General features: G+C 45.9%; 1 protein-coding gene across 1 annotated transcript in view; it reads right to left on the bottom strand.

Moving 5' to 3' along the window:
• The window catches only part of LOC119389880 (lethal(2) giant larvae protein homolog 1-like), a gene marked incomplete in the record, with an annotated part of 82,123 nt that overhangs the window by 52,373 nt on the left and 9,213 nt on the right, over positions 1-20,537 (bottom strand). Inside the window, 9 exon segments of the mRNA XM_037657294.2 lie at positions 5,972-6,126; positions 6,954-7,008; positions 7,970-8,093; positions 11,453-11,609; positions 11,691-11,721; positions 11,724-11,830; positions 16,710-16,822; positions 17,383-17,464; positions 19,341-19,438. Coding sequence (XP_037513222.1) covers positions 5,972-6,126; positions 6,954-7,008; positions 7,970-8,093; positions 11,453-11,609; positions 11,691-11,721; positions 11,724-11,830; positions 16,710-16,822; positions 17,383-17,464; positions 19,341-19,438 — 922 coding nt within the window.

Genomic DNA, 20,537 nt, shown 5'->3' with positions numbered 1-20,537 from the left:
TTAGCATCCAAAATTTCAGATGTTCTTATATAGCGACGTCTACGAGGCAGATTTGGAACTCCGGACTTGAAGGGAGCACACCCTTGTCCGCCACATCAGTTGGCCTTCCACAGAAATTGAAAGAGGAGGAGAGGCTGAGGAAATGGCATCTCTGCCTATCACGTGTAAAGTGTTGTCGGCAACGCTTTGGTTGCACCAAATCATGTACATAAATACAATTCGGCCTCTACATTGCCTCATTCTTGATAAGAAAGACAACTATGAAATATGACCCCACCAGCGCTTCATCAACCTAGCGAAAAGAAACACTTTCATGTTGCTATCTCACAAGAACATACGTAGGGATTCTCTGCAACTTTTTCTGTAATTTCACTTCGAATTATTCGAAAAATGTTTGAAAAATATTCGAAAATTATTCGAAATTATTCGATTCGATTCGCACTCAATCTTTATTATTCGAATTCGCTTCGCACCCAAAATTTTGCTATTCGCACAGCTCTAATAAATAGGTATCTATTACATCAACGCATTTTCGTTTTCTTGATGAATACGCAAACCCAGTACTTATTTTGCATAAGAGTTGTGTGCATAAGTCGCAATATTTGTGACTTCGCTCACAATGTGACTGAGGATCAAGACCCCAGTGTATTAAGCTGAAACATGCTCTGAACCCATCCTTTATTACGTACCCGCCCCCACCAACACCACACGCACGTGACAATAATTTCTTCGCTGGAAAAATGGCCGGCAACTGATCATTCGTCCACCACAATGTAGTACCTGAGTTTTCTGCCAGCATGCAGACCCGCGGCTGAAGCTCTTCATCTTCAACAGCTTCCACCATCACTTATCATTGTGCCATTGCGCACACACTGCCTGAAGCCAAAACTAAGCTACTGAGTGCCACATCCACTGTGGACATAACTGTGGTCTATTAGACGCAATCATAGCTTCAACGCAGTACTGAAGGCACGCATGCCACCTATGTTCAGATCTTCCGAATCAACCGGGTGGCAGCAAATATGACCGAATTAACGAGTTAGATATCACTGGACAATACATACATATGCTTGCCGGAACCACAGAACAAGTCTGAATTATCCGATTTTATAAATTAACGGGGGTTGAATTAACAAGCTTTTATGGTACAGTCTAACTTGGGGAAAAGAAGTCTTACGTCGCCGCTACGTACAGCATCCCAAGAAGCACGCTCGGTAAGAAACTGAAAAGCAAGGCTGACATTAGGGCTAAGGCGACGCTTCCAGTGCCCAATAAATACACACAGCTGCGTATGAAGGTTTAGAGGTGCAATTTACATCAATAACAGATTTTCTCGCATACAAGTCACCCCTGCGTATAACCCCACATCCCTAACTACAAACTGGGGGGGGGGGGATATGTGTATAGCCGTGAAGGCAACTTGTGAACCGAAATTTGCCCTGCAAATAGAATTTCATTAAAAGTTGTATACTTAATTATTCTATATATCGAACTAATTATAGTGTTTTTTTTTTTGCAAGTCTGATATATGTGGGTTCGACTGTATTTCGTTCCTCAGTATAATTTTGCCATATCTTGCAACCTTGTAAACGATCGTGAACCGTGCAAAATTAGGGAAGAGGGCAATACAAAAGAATATGCACTCGACCTGTTTTGTGCTGTCCTTTTTCCCAATTTTGCGCAGATAACAATTGTTCTTAAGAATGCACCAACTAGCCCCTTAACCCTTTGAGGGTCGAATTTTTTCGCAAAACCCAGTCCAAAAATGTGTAATTTTTTTATTGCTGAAATAAATTCTTCAGACGATTCTATTTAAGAAAAAAATTGTCTAAAATTTTTTTTCGTGACCGTAAAGTCACAAAAAAATCTGTTTTGTTGTTACATACATATGGTTTATTCGTAGTAAAATCAAGCAGAATCCTAAAAAAAAAGCTTCACAGTTTTTATGAATAAAAATTATGCATTGTATTAAACATAGCTCACAAACATACAAAAATAAGCGCACCAGAGTACGTTTCCGGTTAAAAACGCTCGTGCTCTAACACTAAAAACTTTTCAGCGTGTGATAGTCTTTGAAGCATGGCTCCCCGCGCACGCGTTTCAGATGTCGCTCCTTGATCGTCATCGGAGTCTGAACTCGTCAAAAAATCCTTGTCTGACGAACTGAAATCCAATGAATCAGATTCTGATCGGCAATTGGGGAACAGTCCGCATCGGAAGAATCGCTGCTCGACTCACCGGCAGCAGCGCAACCGATGCGCGCTTCCACAGCGTGAGCGAACTGCGTCAGTGAGCGCACGGAAGAAAACTATGGTTCTGCGCCCGTCCGGAAAGCAAAATGAGTGAAAAAGCTACAGTAATACTTCGTCTTATCGCCAACAAGACGTAGTTAGCTTTTCCGACAACCCAAAACAGGAAACGCAATCACGGCGGCGTCGTTTGTGTAATTTAGCGCCGCACGGAAACTGATGTAATCGCGCGCCAGGGTGCAATAAATGAGAGAGTAACAAGCGGTCACCCTTTGAGAGATTAGAAACCAAACAGCCATCAGCTTTGCGGGCGCAAGAAGCGAAAACCACCCGAAGGACGAAACCGAAACGAGCCGGACCGCGAGCGCGTTCTGATGCAAGACTACAAGCCGCCGCGCTTCTTTGGAAAGAAAAACAAAAAAAGACGGAGAGACATCGGCGCATTAAAAAAATTACACGTATTCCCGAAGCGTGGCAGCACATTCTAAGCAAGAGAAATGGGAGAAGGCGCGCGTTTGAAACCAAACCGCGCCGCGGGCGCTCTCGGTTGCGCAAGCGATAGCCGGCGCGCGGCGCGCCATTTTGCGAAGCATAAAAAAAGCAACAACGGAGAGACATCGGCGCATGAGAAAAATTCCACGTATTCCCGAAGCATGGCAGCGCATGCCAAGCAAGAGAAATTATCGAAAAAGGCACGCACTTTAAACCAGCTGCACCGCGAACGCGCTCGGATGGGCAAGCGATAGGCGGCGCGCCGTTTTGGGAAGCGAAAAAAAAATACAACGGAGAGACATCGGCGCATGAAAAAAATTCCACGTATTCCCGAAGTGTGGAAGCACAGGCCAAACAAGAGAAATGATCGAAAAAGGCGCGCGTTTTAAAAATAAACGCTATGCCGTACATGTACGACGAAAACCCTTTGGTACCAGGAAGCTTCTGCCGTACATGTACGGCGAAAACCCTGAAGGGGTTAAGATGTTCAATCATCTTGCAATGCCAAGGTGTCGTGGTGTGACATATCGACAAGAGCCTCTTTTGACTGATGAATAGGCTTTTGCGAATATCACGTTTATGGTTCGAAGCAAAGTCAAAGCGAATGGCAATTGGTGTCAAATAATTTTGCAACAAATTTGAATAGTAGTAAGGTGCAAGTAACATTAAATAAATTACGTTACGTTTTAAAGTTTGCCATGCTTAGCCCATATAACACGCTTTCAAACTATTAAAACGTGAATGGGGGCGCAGGTATATGCCCACTTTACCATGAACTGTGATTACGTGGCACTGCAGATTTCCCCTGAATAGGTGGCTTCACAGCATAGCGGGCCCACGCTGCAGTGAAACCACCTTTTCAGGAGTTTCGAATATTTCAGACTGTTTGAAGATTGTTTTGAATACAGTAAAACCTCGTTAATTCGAAGGCCTCGGGACCGAGAAAAATATCCCAATTAAGCGGGATTCCCAATTATCCGATTCAACGCGAAATCAAAGAAATCAGCCAGAAAACGTGATGTACGGAAGTCACACCTTTATTGTGGCAAGTCAGCCTACTTGGAGAAAAATTCCTCCATGCGTGACTGACGCGTTCGGTAGTTCCCAGCACTGAAAGTCATATTTTCCAGCCTGTCAATGAGGCACAGCATCTCAGCCTCGCCGCCGTTGCACTCGACGAAGCTGCGCACAACACTCAAGGCATCGATGACATCCGCCAAAGGGGGTGCTCGGGAGGGCTCGTCATCGCTGTCAACATTAGAGGCCGAATCGGTCGATCTCGCAGCTATCTCGCTGTCGATGTCGGCGTAACACGTCTGCACTGTGCACTCGACATTTGTGTACTCGGAGAATCCGATTGGAGTGCACTCCTCGTCCGCGTGCAAAGCCTCATATCGAGCGCAGAGAGTCTCCCCTTCTTCATCAAACGGGCAAGTGACAGCGGTGACAGCAAACTCAGCGGAGGTTGCCTCTTCTTTCACAAAACCGGCGTGCTCAAAACACCGTCGAATAACGGTGGCCTCCACCTGCCTCCATGCGTGAACAATGAGGCAAATACCACCGAGGAGGTCAATGTTATACTCCTTTCCGTTGTCATAGCAAAGGAGCATTCGCTTCAACAGATTGTAGCGATATATTTTCCTGGTATGGTGTATGACGCCCTGGTCCATCGGCTGCGATAGCGACGTCGTGTTCGGGGGTAGAAAGACCAGCCTGATTGCCTGCAGGTTCTGAATGTCGCCGTGAGCTGGGCAATTATCGACGACGAACAAAACGCTGCGCCCTGCGGCCGCAAACTTGCGGTCAAGGTGCCGCACGTATTCTTCAAAGAGTGCAGCCGTCATCCAAGCTTTCTTGTTGTTTTTATAGATCAGGTCATCCTTGGATGGCAGTCGTGCATTTTTGAAACAACAAGGCTTTTCTGTCTTCCCAATAACAAGCAGTGGCAGCTTGTGCTCACCGCACATGCTTGCACCAAACAAAACAGTGATTCTATCTTTGTTCTGTTTCCGCCCCTTAATGTCTGCCTCCTTCAAAGCGAACGTCTTCGTAGGCAACATTTTGTAGAACAGAGCAGCTTCATCAAGGTTGTAAACATCTGCTGCTTCGTACTTGGCGAGTAGTGGAGCCAAGGTGTGCTGCTTCCAGCCGTCGACAACAGACTGATCCGAGCTGCCACTCTCGCCACAAACAGTCACGAATGTCAGGTTGTTGCGCTCCTTAAATCGGCAAAACCATCCATTACTGCATTTAAACTCAGAATGTCCAAGTTGCAGCGCCAGCTGGTTGGCCTTCTCACGCAATATGGTCCCATTCACAGGAAGGTGTGCTGCGTTGGCTTTCTGCAGCCAGTCGATCAGAGCTGCTTCAACGTCGGCGTACGTAGGCGGGCGTACTCGTGTACGCTTTGACAAGTGCGTCTTGCTGTAAGCATCGAGAATTTTCTCTTTATTCTTGATGATGTTGCACAACGTTGACAGAGGCACGTGGTGCTTTTCAGCGAGAGCCGTTTTCGACGCCGTCGACTTGCTGGCCTCTTCAATTAAGCACACCTTTTCGTGCAGGGACAAGCTCTTGTACTTCGGCATCTTCCTTCCAAGCACACCTCAATCAACTAATTCACAGGGAAGACACTCAAGCGGAGACAGGAGACAAATGGAGCAGTCGCACCGAATCGCACAATGCTCGCCAGCCGACATCCAAATGGCACAAAGACTCCACAAAACATTCACTTCGCTAGAGTGGCTAACATCGCTGTTGAGATGATGATGATCGTGATCGCAACCGCACGCATCGCCGCCTGGCAATTGCTAAAACATGGCGTCTACGACGTATTTCCGGTAAAAAAAAACATGGCCTTCGAGATCCGTACATCAAAAAAAAAAAATGCATGTTTTAGTTACAGCCTCCGAGATTCGCAACACCCTTTGCATATCTTGGAAGTCGCGGCCAAGTGTGCCAATTAACCGGGAAGTCGCAGACTGGCCGCACCAATTATCCGGTTAAATTTACATGTAAAAATTTGGGACCGCGCAAATAATACAAATTATCCGGGATTCCCAATTAACCGAGTACAAATTACCGAGGTTTTACTGTATTTCAGTAGCAACGTTATCAGAGACTATAGATAGGTGCAGAACAGTAGCAGCAGAGTGAGAATGCAGCAGCTAGAAGCAACCAATTTGAAAAATGATAAAACGAAAAGGGTGTTTCTTCATTTCTAAACTCACCTGGGTCGTCCGCCTCCTTATCCACGGTGAAGAAGTCGACCACTTTGGAAGTGAGATCCAATACTTTGGAAGTCTCACCGTGCTTCACCGAGACCGTGTGACGGTCGCCATAGTTGGCTCGAGGCATGCCACCCGAGAAGATGATGAAGTCATCCCTTTCAGAGAAAGTGCGAACGCACACGCTTTAGGAAGATGATAGTGTCATGTGGTTGTGGCAGTTATGAAAGCAGGACACAGTCAGTAAAGATGAAACGCTTTACTGGGAGAACTTGTGCCCACTCAAAGACTCAAAGGGCAAGCAACACTTGCTGTATAATGATAACGGCGAGCATGGATGTTGGGCGTTGACTAATCTGCTCGTCCATGAAATGCATCAGCTTTTATAGATGACTTATCGACCCTTCCAGTGTTATCACTGGTGCTCGCATTAGCTCCAGAACAAACTCGGATACTCGTGTCCTGCACGTAATCTTAGCAGAATCGTCTGAAACAATTACAAAGTTTCCAAAAATTGCGGTGTGGTCTGCTACGAGCAGTCACAACAGATTGTTGTGGGTGAAGCCTGATAACATTAAAATAAAATACCAGAAATGAGCATGTGCACCAATCGCAGCCTAACCAAATAAATCCCACACTTGCTTTGTAAGCTACGCTTCTCGAGAATGCCACAGGGGCCATGGTTCGAGAAGCAATTCGAAGGAGGCACACAACAGCCTCGTACATCGCCCGGCTCACTGGGACTCCACCCTTCGAAGGATTTCTGGATGACTGGCTCAGAAATTACATGATTCTTTCAAATACACTTGGCGCCAGTGACGTTGAAGGCCAAAACAGTTGCCTGTATTGCAGCACTTGCTTGTTTGTAGATCGTTGGTTTCACGACCTTCCAAGATTTTGACGCGATACGAAGGCACTTGAATCTATCAGACAACCACTCGTTTTTACAAATGAAGCATGCTTTGAAATGTTTGCAAACACTCACTTGCCGGTGGTACGCTTCCAGAGGATCTTGTTGATGGCTTTGCAAGGGTAAGGACCTGCAAGTGAGTTCAGGTCGTGAGACACTGCCAGGAAACGAATTCCCTCTTGAATTGCCGTAAAACCTAAAAACGCACACATCTCCACGTAACACGGTATAACTTCAATGCCTTGTTTATCAGAGCTAATTCAACGAATAGCACAACTGACAAGTTATACAAGCACAACTGACAAGTATTGCACTAAGGATGAAAAAAATCACTTGAGCAGTTATAGAATGAAGAGTGACCTACACCAGTCACAGAAACTCAAAAAAAAAATGCACGATAGGCAAAAAAATATGGTCTCAAAGGATATTAGTGCTTTCAGGGTATGCTATTAATGCCTTTTTAACGGACAATGACTCTGTCTAGAGCTGGGTAACAGCACAACGATGGGACAAACAGACCAAGACTTTGTCTATTGTCACTACATTTGCTAGTAATTAATTTTAGTCATTAACCGATGCAAGAGAGGAGTTTTGGCATCTTTTTGTTCAGTCGAAGACAGGTCCTAATTTGTTCATCCACAAGTTGAGTGAAAAGAAATTACCATGAATGAGAGAAACAGAAGGAGCTCAACAGTACTTGAAGCCAAAAACTTTACACATCATCAACCCCGTTAACTCAATTTTTATTACATTCAAACCTCATTATAACAAAGTCACATCTGCCACGAAAATAACTTTGTCATATCCGAAAATTCGTTATAAACGTTTGTTTGTAACACTGTATCTATGACCAAGACTATTATTCATTTATATCATTATAACCGATAATTCGTTATATCTGTGTTCGTTATATCGAGGTTTCAGTGTACTGCAAAGAATTCAGGTCGTGCAGGTTGGCAATCAGACATTGTACAATGGCTGAACGTGCGCAGCTTAGCATTACGCGGGCTTTCATTTAAGTCAAGGATGAGCACTGTGCTTTGCTGCCAGTGTCCTTGCAGGATTGCACAATGCCCTCGTGGAAAGCTCACCGTAACACTGCTCCATGGATTCGATGGCCTTGGAGCTGTTGACGCTCCAGACGAAATAGCTGCAGTCGTTGTGGGCACTCATAAACTTGGTGCCACTTCCATGCCACGACACCGAGTGGAGATCCTGGAACACAACAACCAGGCAAGAAAGGTCAGCACCGAGACCAAACTACAGTGAAATCTCGGTATAACGAACTTCAGGGGACTGCGGAAAAATGTTCGTTATTCTGAAAGGTCGTTATACAGTAAAATCTCGTTAATTCGACCCCCGTTAATTCGGAATTTCGGTTAATTCGGACGCGGCGTCTGGTCCCGTCCAAAAGGTGCATTGTTCTATGGCTGAGAACTCTCATTAATTCGGACAGATTCGACCGCGCTTCGGTTAATTCGAACTCCCGACCGAGGTCGGGTCGAGACGGGGAAGCAGCAGCGGATACCGCCACGGCCGCGGTTCGGATATAATTCGGATTCGCAGCCGAAATCGACGGCGCATCTAACAACTTCGAGATCGGATCATGGCCTCCGAGATTTAAAACGAGGTAACGAGATCGGATTATGGCCTCCGAGATTTAAAACGAGCTTTGCATCTCGGAGGCACATACACAATGAAAGGCAGTGCATCGCTACTGTCATCAGCAACAGGCAACATGGCGACGGTCCGTCCGCGTCATGGAGTGGTCCGCGTTATCAACGCGATCAGCCAGCCACGAGGGGCTTTAGCCACGAGTGGTGGATGATAAGAATAGCATAGAATATGGCATAAGGCATCGTTCCGCGATAGCACCCCTGGTGTTCCGCAACGTGCGCGGTGAAGCGTTGTGCAGGCCTAGCGTTCCGGACTTTCCGCACGCCTTACTACGTACGAGCCGTGCAACATTATCAACACTGACGAGACAGCGCTGTTCTTTAAGGCTGTGCCTGAGAAGACGATCGTGTTTAAGGGGGACCCGCGCGTCGGCGGGAAACGGAGTAGAGAGCGGGTGACGGTTCTTCTGGCTACGAACATGACCGGCACAGAGTGCTGCCGCTGCTGGTGATCGGAAAGGCTGCGAAGCCAAGATGTTTTAAGAACATTAAGCAGCTGCCTGTCGACTACCGCTTTAATAGAAAGGCTTGGATGACGGCCGAAATATTTCAAGCCTGGCTGCGTCAGCTAGACCGCCGCTTTGCGGCACAGTGTGCGCGGACAGCCACCTTCAGGAACTTAGCAAAATTGTGATTTCCTTGCACGTTGCCTCCGCGAAGCAAACCGCGATCACCGACTTCTTTAAGAAATAAAAGTCTGGTGGTGGCGGAAACATTTTTCTAGTGTTTTGATCGTACTCGCGATAATTCGAACCCTCGGTTAATTCGGACATTCTCTCTGGTCCCGTGAAGTCCGAATTAACGGGGTTTTACTGTAGTGAAAGCCCAAAAATTTACCATAACAATAGAATTTCAGTAACGCAAACGTCCTACCTTTGCAACGGTACGTCCTTGAACTCGTTTCTCACAACAATGCACACGTGAACGTAAGACAAGGCACGTTTATTTGAACTAGTCCGTGATCGTTTTTTGACAGGTGCAGCACAAACTCTGCGTCATGAACGATTCTAGACCGTCCCCATTTTTATCCGCCGCTTCGGTCGCTGTTCCGCTTTTTTCTATGAATATGCGGAGTTTCCTCAAGTAGTCCAACGCATCTGTGGCCGACACAAACTTGTCGCGATCTTCGGGTGCCACCGTGACGTCGTCGTCCATGTCATCGCTGCAATCCTTTAAGGCCCAACTGCATGCACGCGAGTTTTGAGCGACGGCCGACAGGATTTGCTGTCGCGGAGGGCCATCCATCGCCGTCGCTTGTCGCAGGGGTGCAATCGCGAAACGATGCTATTTCCGATTCCACGCGGCTGGCTGATCGCGCTGATAACGCGGACGGACCGTCGTTCTGACCAGTGGCCAAGCGCGAAAAGCACGAAAGGCATTGGAATCTGAAATAGAATCGTTCCGCAATAGCATCGCAGGTTTCTGGAAAGCCAGAAAACATCGCTTGTCGCCCGGAAGTGAGCACGATGATATCCAACAACATGGCAGCATCTCTGACCCTTGCTTCGGTTGCAATTTGCTCGTGATGCTTCCAATCGGCGCGTACTTCAAGGAATGCAAGTTACAGACTACCTTATTTACAGCCCCATCTCACGCGGAGAGCGAGGCAGCGGTCGTATTTTGTCGTTATTTATGATCGACGGTTCGTTTTGATGTTTCGGTGGTAGCTTGCTGCATTGGTGGTAGCTTGCTGCAATGTCAACATCGTCGTCGTGTGAGGTAGCCCTTCTCCCTGCGAAGCAGCGATGTGAGGCGCTGCGGCTTTTCTTAAACGTTCTATGACAGCAAGAGGAAACGTTGTCGAGATGCGCCTCGTGGACTAACCCCAACATAACGCAGTTTGCAAAGTGCGACGTAGCGTAGGCAGCGTACGCTTCCGGGCGCCCCATGGGATCACAGCAGATACTACTGCCGTGGTTAAACATAAGATTGCGAAAAAAGGAAGTCCCGAAACGCTTTTATGGCATCTTTATCTCAAACAAGACAATAATAAATTTGGCATGTTGTCATTCATCTACTCTGTAATTATTTTTCGTAATTTGCCTGCGTGCGCGCAATAGTTTTCAATCGAGCAGCGCGACGGAGCCCGTTTGTCGCAGTCGCCTTCACTCGAAAGTCGCGTGCTATGCATGCGGTTGGGCCTTTAGATGCGTTGTCGCCTCCGCAACGAAGGGAAAAAAAAAAAAAAGTTCTCCGCCCGCGTCTTTCTCCTCCCGTGCCATCTCAGGTTTTAGCGGGAGGGCGTCCGCTCTTCGCGCTGCGTCGTCTGCTACCTTACAGCTCCGACTGCCATGACCGATACACTGAAATCTAAGAATCATCGCATTTCGGGATATAAGTTCGTAGTACTGAGGTGTTGTTAAGATTACACGGGAATTAAATAATGATCGTTATTCTGAAATGTTCGTTATTCTGAAGTTCGTAGTAGTGAAATATTTTTACATTGAAACTATAAGCAGTCGGCACGGGATTTCTTAAAAGTTCGTTAATTTGAAATGTTCGTTAATGTGGTGTTCGTTGTAACGAGATTCGACTGTACGCAGTTGGCTGGGACCTCATTACGCTAGTTTTCAGTTTTTTTTTTTAATTAAATATTCCCACAGTATTGCTGCACTGGCAATTATTACTTTAAAAATATCTGATTGCATGTTTTACCATCCCGTTTAGCACATCCAAAGTTTGACCGTGAGCAATTCTTCAAAAAGTAAAATAAAATGGGCAGCTGTAGACAAGAGTGCTGGCTTGCTCTAATGCGAGGCAAGAGAATCTGCATTTGGATGATTAAGAGTTAATGTTTGTTTACCTATATAATGCATTTCTACGTACAAAGCAGTAAGATTATCGCATGTTGTTTCTGGAGCTTCGTTAATGTGCGCTCCCCACGAGCCACCAATTCACCTTGTTGCAGATGTAGGTCTGGTCAGCGTTGAGCGACTCATTGTCCCACAGCACCATAAGACCCCTCGAGTAGCCAATGACCATCTTGTTTGGGTCCAAAGGGTGCTCTGCGATCGCCTCCACACCGCCGGGGTTGATCTTGTAGTCTTCAGGAACACTGGAGGCAAATGGGACACAAGAAATGTTTGTTGGGGGGCTGAAAGCACCACAGGGAGAGAGCAAAGAGAGGTAGGCTCACTTCTGTGTAACGAGATCTTGATAGATGATGTATCGGTCATCTGGAATGACTTGATGTCCAGCAAGTGAATGTTGCCTCCTTCAGTGCCCAGGTACAGGTGATCTCCAGAGGACTGGACGGAACAGGTGAATATGCGAAGCCTGTGAAGCAGGAGAAAAGGCACTTAGTACGCACAACATACAGTTAGGAACAAAAATATCCCAAGCGTGCTTACTAGGGTTGTGCAAATATTCGAGCACTTCGAATATTCGAATGAATCTTACATTATTCGAATTCGCTGCGATTCAAATTTAAATTATAGGAAATTTCGAAGTATTCAAATAAACGCATAGGTATATATTAGTCCACATGTAACCCCCCTGCAAAGGTAGTTTCACTGCAGTGCAGAGGTGCTATACCGGCAATACACCTCTCTAAGGATAATAATAATAATATCTGGGGTTTAACGTCCCAAAACCACGATATGATTATGAGAGACGCCGTAGTGGAGGGCTCCGGAAATATCGACCACCTGGGGTTCTTTAACGTGCACCTAAATCTAAGTACACGGGCCTCCAACATTTTCACCTCCATCAAAAATGCAGCTGCTGTGGCTGGGATTCGATCCCGCAACCTTCAGGTCAGCAGTCAAATGCCATAACCACTAGACCACTGTGGCAGGACACCTCTCCAGAGAAAATCCGCACTGCCGCGAAGTTCCAGTTCAAGGTTAAATGAACATATTACCCTTACATCGATTCATTATTTTTTAAGTTTAAAGGCTTGTTATACCGGCTTATATGCTCTAAGTATAGTAAATTTTAAAACATAACATATTTTACAGGTTATCACTAGCGTTCTACCGATAGTCAAACTTTGCTACTATTCAAAGTTGCTTCCACTTCCTTTGAGCCAAAAAGAATGACATTTGCACATGCCTTGTTTCAATTTAAAAAATATATTGTGCAGGTTAGTTGGGTAAAATAGAATCATTTTTCTTTATAACATGTGATATATACTAGTCGAATTCGATTATAAATTATTCTACCAAATCACTATTCACTTCGAACCTAAAATTTGCTATTCACACAAGCCTGGTGCTTACCCTTCCTTAGAATATTTGTCTAACAATAACTGCTTCAAGGCTAACTGTTATTTGAAATCTGTGGGGGTGCTATCAGCCCCTGTAAAGTTGTCTGCGCCTCATGGCGCACGCGTGCCTCGCGGATGGGCCGTCGGAGGCAGTGGCGCTGGGCTCGCGAGCGTTGGGGTTTGCGCGTGAGCGACGGCCGCGCCACCGGAGAGAAGCGAGCGAGGCTGCCGCGGCCGCCGGGCGGGAAAAAGGAAGCCTCTTGGGATTTGGCGGCTGGCGTGGACGGGCGGGCTCCCGCGGTGGGTCCCGCAGGGGGACGATACCGCGGCTCGTTTCCCTCGGGGCCCCTCGTAGTGATGAGTCGTGCGTCCTCGTGATGCCGCATTCGCCGTTATTGCTTGTCTTATGCTGTCTTATGTTATGGTGTATTTTATGTCTTATGTTGTCTCGAGTGTGTCTTATGTTATCTGGATATTCATTGTCATTATATAAGTTTTAGCGAGTAACTAGTTTGTAATAGGAGGATTCGGCCGGCGAGCTCGCCGTATCTAAGGAAATGGGTAATAAACGAGAAAGGGTTCGTGGAACCGACCGCGTCTGCTGTCTTCCGTGTGTTCCGAGAGCGGCGATGACACACACGTCACAGATCCCACAAATCTCATGCAAAGCTAGCCAGAGTTCAACACCACAAAGACACATTCCCATGACAAATCATCAGATGCCACCAAATTTACGGATAACGCCTCTTTGTGAAATTGTGATCGACAATAACCTTGATGCAGCATCTTGGCACGAAAAAGAAAAAAAAAAAAAAAACGAACATCAACTTCACAAAATGAAAGCGTGTGGGGTTGCATGCGCAACCCGTGTCTTCAACGTGGCGCCTCGGCTCATGATATGTTTACCGCGCAGTGGCGAGAGGGGTTGCGTTGGAAGGGGGCATTTTGTCACCCCCGCTGCCCTTCACGCACTGCGCTCATTCTGCAGCCGAGACGCCCCGTTCCCTCCTTCCCCCTTTGTGTGGAGATTCCTCCTCTCAACCCGAGGAACGCGCGTCGCTTTCTCGGGGTCTTCGGTCTTCGGAGGTGTGACTGACCACATCGGACCCAAGCTGTGAGAACCGCCGCCGCCATCAACCCCTGCAGTGCTCCGGCCATGGAGTGTGACCTACCGCCCCGGACCGGAGTGCAAAAGCCACTCGAGGTGAGATGAACAGTTATCATTCCCTCGATGTGCGCTTGCTATTTGTTAATGGCCGTTTCCCCCAGTATTGCGGAACACTCCGCCGCTGAGGTGTTAAATCTGTTAACTTGATGTGCTACTGTATTTGTTGCAATTGGCAGATATGTATCTGAGGTGAATAAACACCTTCAGTTAAAAGACTTGTCTCTGTCCCCACTGGCCTGAAACCCACCGCAGTCGCAACTCAACGCGAAACGTGGGATAGGGGGTCACAGCTCTGACTGTCAGGGCTGCTACGTAGTACTAGCGAGAGTGACTGACACTTCAATAGCGCGCGGAGCGATCCATACGAGGGACAGGTTCGCACGCGCAGCGTGTTGTGTTCATGTTTCAAATAAGAACCCCTATAAGTGGTCATGTCAAATGATTCTACTAAACCAGGAAAAGTGAGAATCTGTAACAACACAGAGACTGTACATTAAGGAAAACCTCTGTCACACTAATGCTGCAAATATATGAGACTTTCACAGGGATGTAGCTTGGTGTTATTTCCGGAATCACGTTTAACCCAAGAACATATGGACTCGTAAACAATAGTTCTATTCTTTTTTTTTTCAATGCTTCACCGTTTTGTTTCAGCGACCAATCACACTTTTTCAAGACAAAATAAAAAAGATGGGGAAATACAGTCGACGTCCGATTTCCCGGACGCCCGAAATTCCGGACATGCCTGATTTCCCGGACTCATCTGTGGCACCGTCGAGTTCCCCGTAGAGCCAATGTATTAAAAAGTCCAAAATTCCGGACGCTTATAGCCTTCGCCATCCGATTTCCCGGACTTTTTACTGTTAACCGCCGACCCAAAGTCACCACCGACGCCGCCATTTTGGTTGTTTTCATTTTCATATCCTTGAACCCACCATACTTGCATCGCAGGTGTGGCCAGCAGCACCGTCGCACCGCGCCGCAGCTGCCGTAACCTCGAAACCGCACGTGTCAATCCGTTGCCAGCCGTAGCTTAGCCAAGCCAAACCTCACTGTGTTCGTTCACGTGTTGTTTTGTCAGCTGTGCCAGCTCTGCGGTTGTGTCTGCGGTTGATCGTTTGCTGCTGCGCGCTACCTTCAGTGATCACGTTTCCTGACCTTCAGCATCCACCGACTTCCTAGCTGTTTCGTGCTGCGCTTTTCGTCGAGCGGATTCGCCGTTTACAGCAATGGCACCGACTGCTCCTTCGTCTTCGTCCGTGCCTTCGAAGCGCACAAAGCCACCTCGTAGGCTCACGATGACGAACTGCCATCCGCAGACGTTGCCTTCGACGATCTGCGCGCTGGCGGCGTGTTGATTCCAGCCGAGATAACCCTTGAGGGCTTCGCCGACGCTGACAAAGACCTCGAGCTATGTGCGGAGTTGACCGATGACAAAATCATTCATCAAGTTACGGAGGATTCCGATGACCCCGACACCGAGAACGAAGAGCCAGCTCCTACACAGCCAACGAGCTCGGAGTTGACGCGAGCACTGATGACACTGTCATTGGTGTACAGCGGCAACATGACGTTGACTGAAATTGAGGCAGACATAATCGCGGGCAAGCGGACCGTGCAAAAGAAAATAAGCGACTTCTTTGCGCCCAAGTGCTGACCTATGAGGTAGTGCCGGCCACGTCGTATTTTTTTTTATAAACGGCTCTTTTCAGAGCCACCTAAACGATGCATTGGCTGAATTGCTATGGGAATCTTGTATTCCGGCTGTGACCCTCTCCGTCAGCGAATAATACCTACCAAAAAGGTGCGTTTTCACGTGCATTCGTTTTTCCGGACTGCCCGATTTTCCGGACGTTTTTGCGGTCCCTTGAGGGTCCGGGAAATCGGACGTCGACTGTATCAAGTTAAAGAAGGGAAGTGGTTTAGTTCTCACAGCACACAGTTTACAAGCATTGAAGGAAGCCTTGAATATTCAGTGGCACTATGTGCACCCTTTAAAGAATGGGGTATTGACACAAAACCTCTCAGTTGCCTTTTTTTTTTTCCACGAAACGAAAGGCCAAGCCCTTAAGAGCCTAGTAAATGTATTGGAAAGTGCAAGTGCACTCTGAAAAATTCATTTTTTTTTAAAGCTAGTTTAAGTTCCTATTGTACCCCGACGTCACGACATGGTATGAGCGTAGGGTCACGTGCTCTTGCAAGATGTTGCAACGTTTCCATGACCACTCCGCTCCATGGCTCCGTTGGCGACTCAAAAGCGGCCATTTTGTATGTTTTAGTACATAACGACTAGCCATACTGGTGCGTGAAGTCACCAGAAATTGGTACTGTGGCCTGATGTGACGCTAGTGTCGATGTCAGTAGGTGCACCATGCGAAAACTGACTTTCATGCCAATCTGAAGAGAACTAAAAAGCACAGTGAAAACTTGGGACGCAAAAATGCAGACATACAGTATACACAAACACAGGCACTATATGTGTGCCTTTTTCGTCGAAGTTTTCAGTGCGCATTTAGTTGTGTTCAAAATTGATTACCAACTTTCCCAAACTGCCACATTGGTGAACTTTAATGCCAAAATAAAATATATTATCAGCCTTTACTGAGCTTCACACTTGCTCAGAGCAGTCTCTGTATACAGGAGATTCATATGGTGGAGTAAACAGAGCTACGAAAATTGGTGTCAGTGCCCTTTTAAAGTCTTTCACCAGAGGACTACTTCACAGATTCACTACATGAACTCCAGACCGAAAAAAAACAGCGATGCCGGAGAACACTCACTTCGAATCGACTGTGCAGGACTCAACATGCTCGAGTACCGAGTCCTCTCCACCCTTGATGTTGATCTCCCACAGGTGGAGAGTGTTGTTCTCCAGAAGGGTGATCAACCGTCCCTGCAAAAAACAGTTCACATGAAACAATCAGGACAGGACATACCTGGGTTGCTCCTCCCAACGGTTTAGCTAAATGCAGAAAACACGCAGTCATGCCAGACAAATCTAGCTAAAGGTTGTTTTACTCGAACAAACGTGAATAAACGCGCTGCGGAGAAATACTTGAAGAACTACAGGATGCCTCTACACTTATAGCAAAGACATTTGAGAAGCTGTAAGTTGATTGAGAGACTTACTGTTTTTCAAGTATGCTCAACTAAGTAGACGTAGTTTATAGAAATTAAAAAACAGAAATTAGCTATCCTCACCCAGTCGCTGAAACTCGTTAAAGAACCTTGAAAGTTAACACTGCCCGGATTCCTTCACATTTCTTCAACACAACAAACTTTTTCTTCTTTTACGTAATAAAGTGACATATTTTGCGCCTCAAGTCTAATCGGATAACCCAGTCTGACATGGCATACCTCGCTTTAGCGTTCAAGTTGCAGCTTTGAACAGCGAGCCGCAAGATTACTGGAGTAAAAAAATAAGGAAAATCAGGAGCTATGCAAAAAACTCACCTGCTTAGGCACGAAGTGCAGCTCAATCACAGGGCTGCTGGCATCGTGTTCGGCCACATACTCAACACCAGGGGCTCCGTAGCTGGTGACAGGTATGTCAAGGTCATACCATTTCTCCAAATTGGGAAAGTAGCAAATGGGGAACATAAAGGCATACAGTTTCCTGATAGCACACTAGAGGGAACTCTGACGCTAGTGTCTATGGGAGTTGCAACACACGGTGCTTCAGCCAGCATGGCAATGATGGGTGGTACACGGATTTGCCTAAGCTTCGTTCATTCGGCTCTGTTTGGCTCCATGTGGCCTGCAGCCACTCTTTCGCAAGTCGAAGTTCAGCAAACGTTCAGCAGTTCCACTTCACCACCTTGACCATTTTAGGCTCACCAATTCAAATCACGTCACGAAGTTCACAACAGTCCATTCTTTTATCGGAAACAACCGCCAAAACATAGCAATAAACAAAGGCACAAGTGCATTCAAAGCCGTAAGCATGAACGTTAGGCAAATCCGTGCACTACCCATCATTCCCATGGTGGCTGAAAGATGGCAGCACCACAGTTCCGTCTAGTAAATATTGTAGGAAACTCTATGCATAAAGAAACTTAGAAGACCCCTTATAACAGCAAGGAGCTAACTAATTTTTTTTTCCCTTCCTACTAAAATTTTCTTGCTTGCATTGTAGCCATTTAAAATCTCAGAACTGCACAGTTGGCTGATTACACGGTACATCACCATTAGTTAATCATGACCACATGAAGATTTCAAACACACACCAGAAGCACAGCAAAGAGCACCTTTGTATTCTGCCACCATCATAATGCAGACGCTGCAGCTGGGATCAAACCTGCAACTGTGTGCTCGGCAGTGCTATGCCATAGCCCCTGAGCTGCCACCACATTGCAATAGCTTCCTAGCGAATTACGATGAAATAACAGTTTTCACATCTTTTACGAAACTTGGCTTTACTTTAACGTGTAATAGTTTGAGTTTGAACTTCCGTTAGCTGGGCATGTGACTTACACACACATCTAGGAATGTGGGGGGGTGACAGCTCCAAACACTTTGCTTGCTATGGGGGCAAAAAAAAAAGTAAAGAATAAGATCACAATAAAATAAAAATAAACTAAAACCTACACTTGAAGCACATACACTGAATTGCTCCTGTAGCTGGTAAACGAAGTAGTTGAGCACTGTAATTTCACTTACATTTGTTGGAATGCACACGTAAGGGATCGGATGCGATAACAGTCTAAATGCTTAATATAATGCTCAATCTTAATATAATTGTTGGGATTTTACTTCCCAAAACCACAATGATTATGAGAGATGCTGTAGTGGATGGAGGGCTCTGAAAATTTTGTCATCTGGGGTTTTTAAAATGTGCACCCTCATTTAAGCATACGGGTTTCTAGCCTTTTGCCTCCGTTGAAATGTGGCCCCCACAGCCAGGATTCAACATCGCGAAATTTAGGTAAGCAGTTTAGCACTATCACCACTAGACGACCACAGCACGTCAAGCAAATGAACACCACATAAACGAGATTACATGACAGGCGCACACAAAGTGGACTAAAGTCTAGAGTTTCATGAAGACTGGTCTGGCACGGAAAGAAAATGTACACTCGCCAATTACAAAAAACACGAAACAACAGAGTTGGGCTAAACGCAAGTGCATTACATGTTTTGATGCATATATAATATACATCGCCATGCATTTGTTCATTGTGAACAAGGCACCCGTATTGGGTGCCAAAGCATCAATTCTGTGGTTCTGCGATTTTTTTTTTAGTTGGTGAGTGTACATTTTCTTCAGCCACACAAAGTGGACATGGTTAATGTAAGGAGCAACCGAGGCACGACAGAAGAATCGTATCGATGAGAAATTTCGCACTTGACGCAAGACAAACCCCCAAGTCTGCATCAACGAATGATTGTAGCATCTCTTTTTAAAAGGATACACTCTGAGTGACCCTGTCTTGGTCCCAATGGCAAAAAGCTCCAGGAAGGGGTCCCAGGCCAGGGCTGTAGGGCAGTGAGGAAACCCATGGCAGGCAGTCTGTTCAACAGGGGGAAGGAGGGGGGCAAGCAAAACATGAAAAAAAAGTTACTAAAAAGTTAAGGAAGGAAGCAATGAAAAAGCAGGTCTCAATACCCTTGCTAATACTGATAGGTTCTCGTATCTTTACTATGAGAGACTTGACAGTTCAATCCGACAAAATGTTTTCTCAAAACAGTATTTTTCTTTTAAATTCATTTCGCTGTATGTAGAAGGCTGACTACTATCAGAAAAGGAAATTTAACAGCACGTCTTCAATACGTCACTTTTTATTTATTTATTTATTTATCCAAGTACATCACAGGTTCCTATTGCAACATTATGTGAAGGGATATATATAAAATATTCAAGACCAAGAACACAGAGCGAACTATATATATATATATATATAAAGTCAATGAAGAAGCAGATGACAAAAGCACAACAATTGAAAGAGAAAAAGAAACACAGAACAAGGTTAACAGCTGGACTATTGTGCGCACTGTTCAGAAAGATATATTGTGCATACTTCTTCTGGGCACATGGCAATGGGAACAGAGTACGGGCAAGGTTACTTTGTGCATTTGACATTGATGCAGTGTTTGCAAACTGTTACTCTAATTAGAAAATATGGAGCACACTTTGCGCACACATGTGGTTTTAGTGTGTTGCAATGCGGAAATAAAGAAAGGTGTGTACAGGTACTAAAACCTTGTCCCTTACTGGGTAAAATCGATGCGCTGGAATTGCAGCCCACTATGATTATTAAACAGCGACTTTTAGAAGTGCTTCCAACGCGCTCACTTTGAAAATTAAAATCACACATTCTCAAAGATGTAGGTGAGGTCAAAAGAGGGTGCAAGACTAGGGACGCAAATACAGCTTCAGTGAGCAACCTTGAAAGGCCAAAAAAAAAAGAAAAAAAAAGCTTCAAGTTCACTTTTCTTCAAAAGCGTGCATTTCTGATGCCTGCACCTTCAAATCTTCAATCTCAAATGTTCAAATTCACCAAAATCGTAGCCGTGACCCAACTGCAAATCCGACTGAACATGCCGCAAACAATGGTTTCACGAAATACCCGTATGAAGTGTGAACTCATGGGAAAAATAAAACAAAACCG

Source organism: Rhipicephalus sanguineus, chromosome 4 (assembly GCF_013339695.2).
Source record: "Rhipicephalus sanguineus isolate Rsan-2018 chromosome 4, BIME_Rsan_1.4, whole genome shotgun sequence".
Taxonomy (NCBI): domain Eukaryota; kingdom Metazoa; phylum Arthropoda; class Arachnida; order Ixodida; family Ixodidae; genus Rhipicephalus; species Rhipicephalus sanguineus.
Note: the sequence above shows the minus strand (reverse complement) of the source record. Positions and strands in the feature narration are given on the sequence as shown.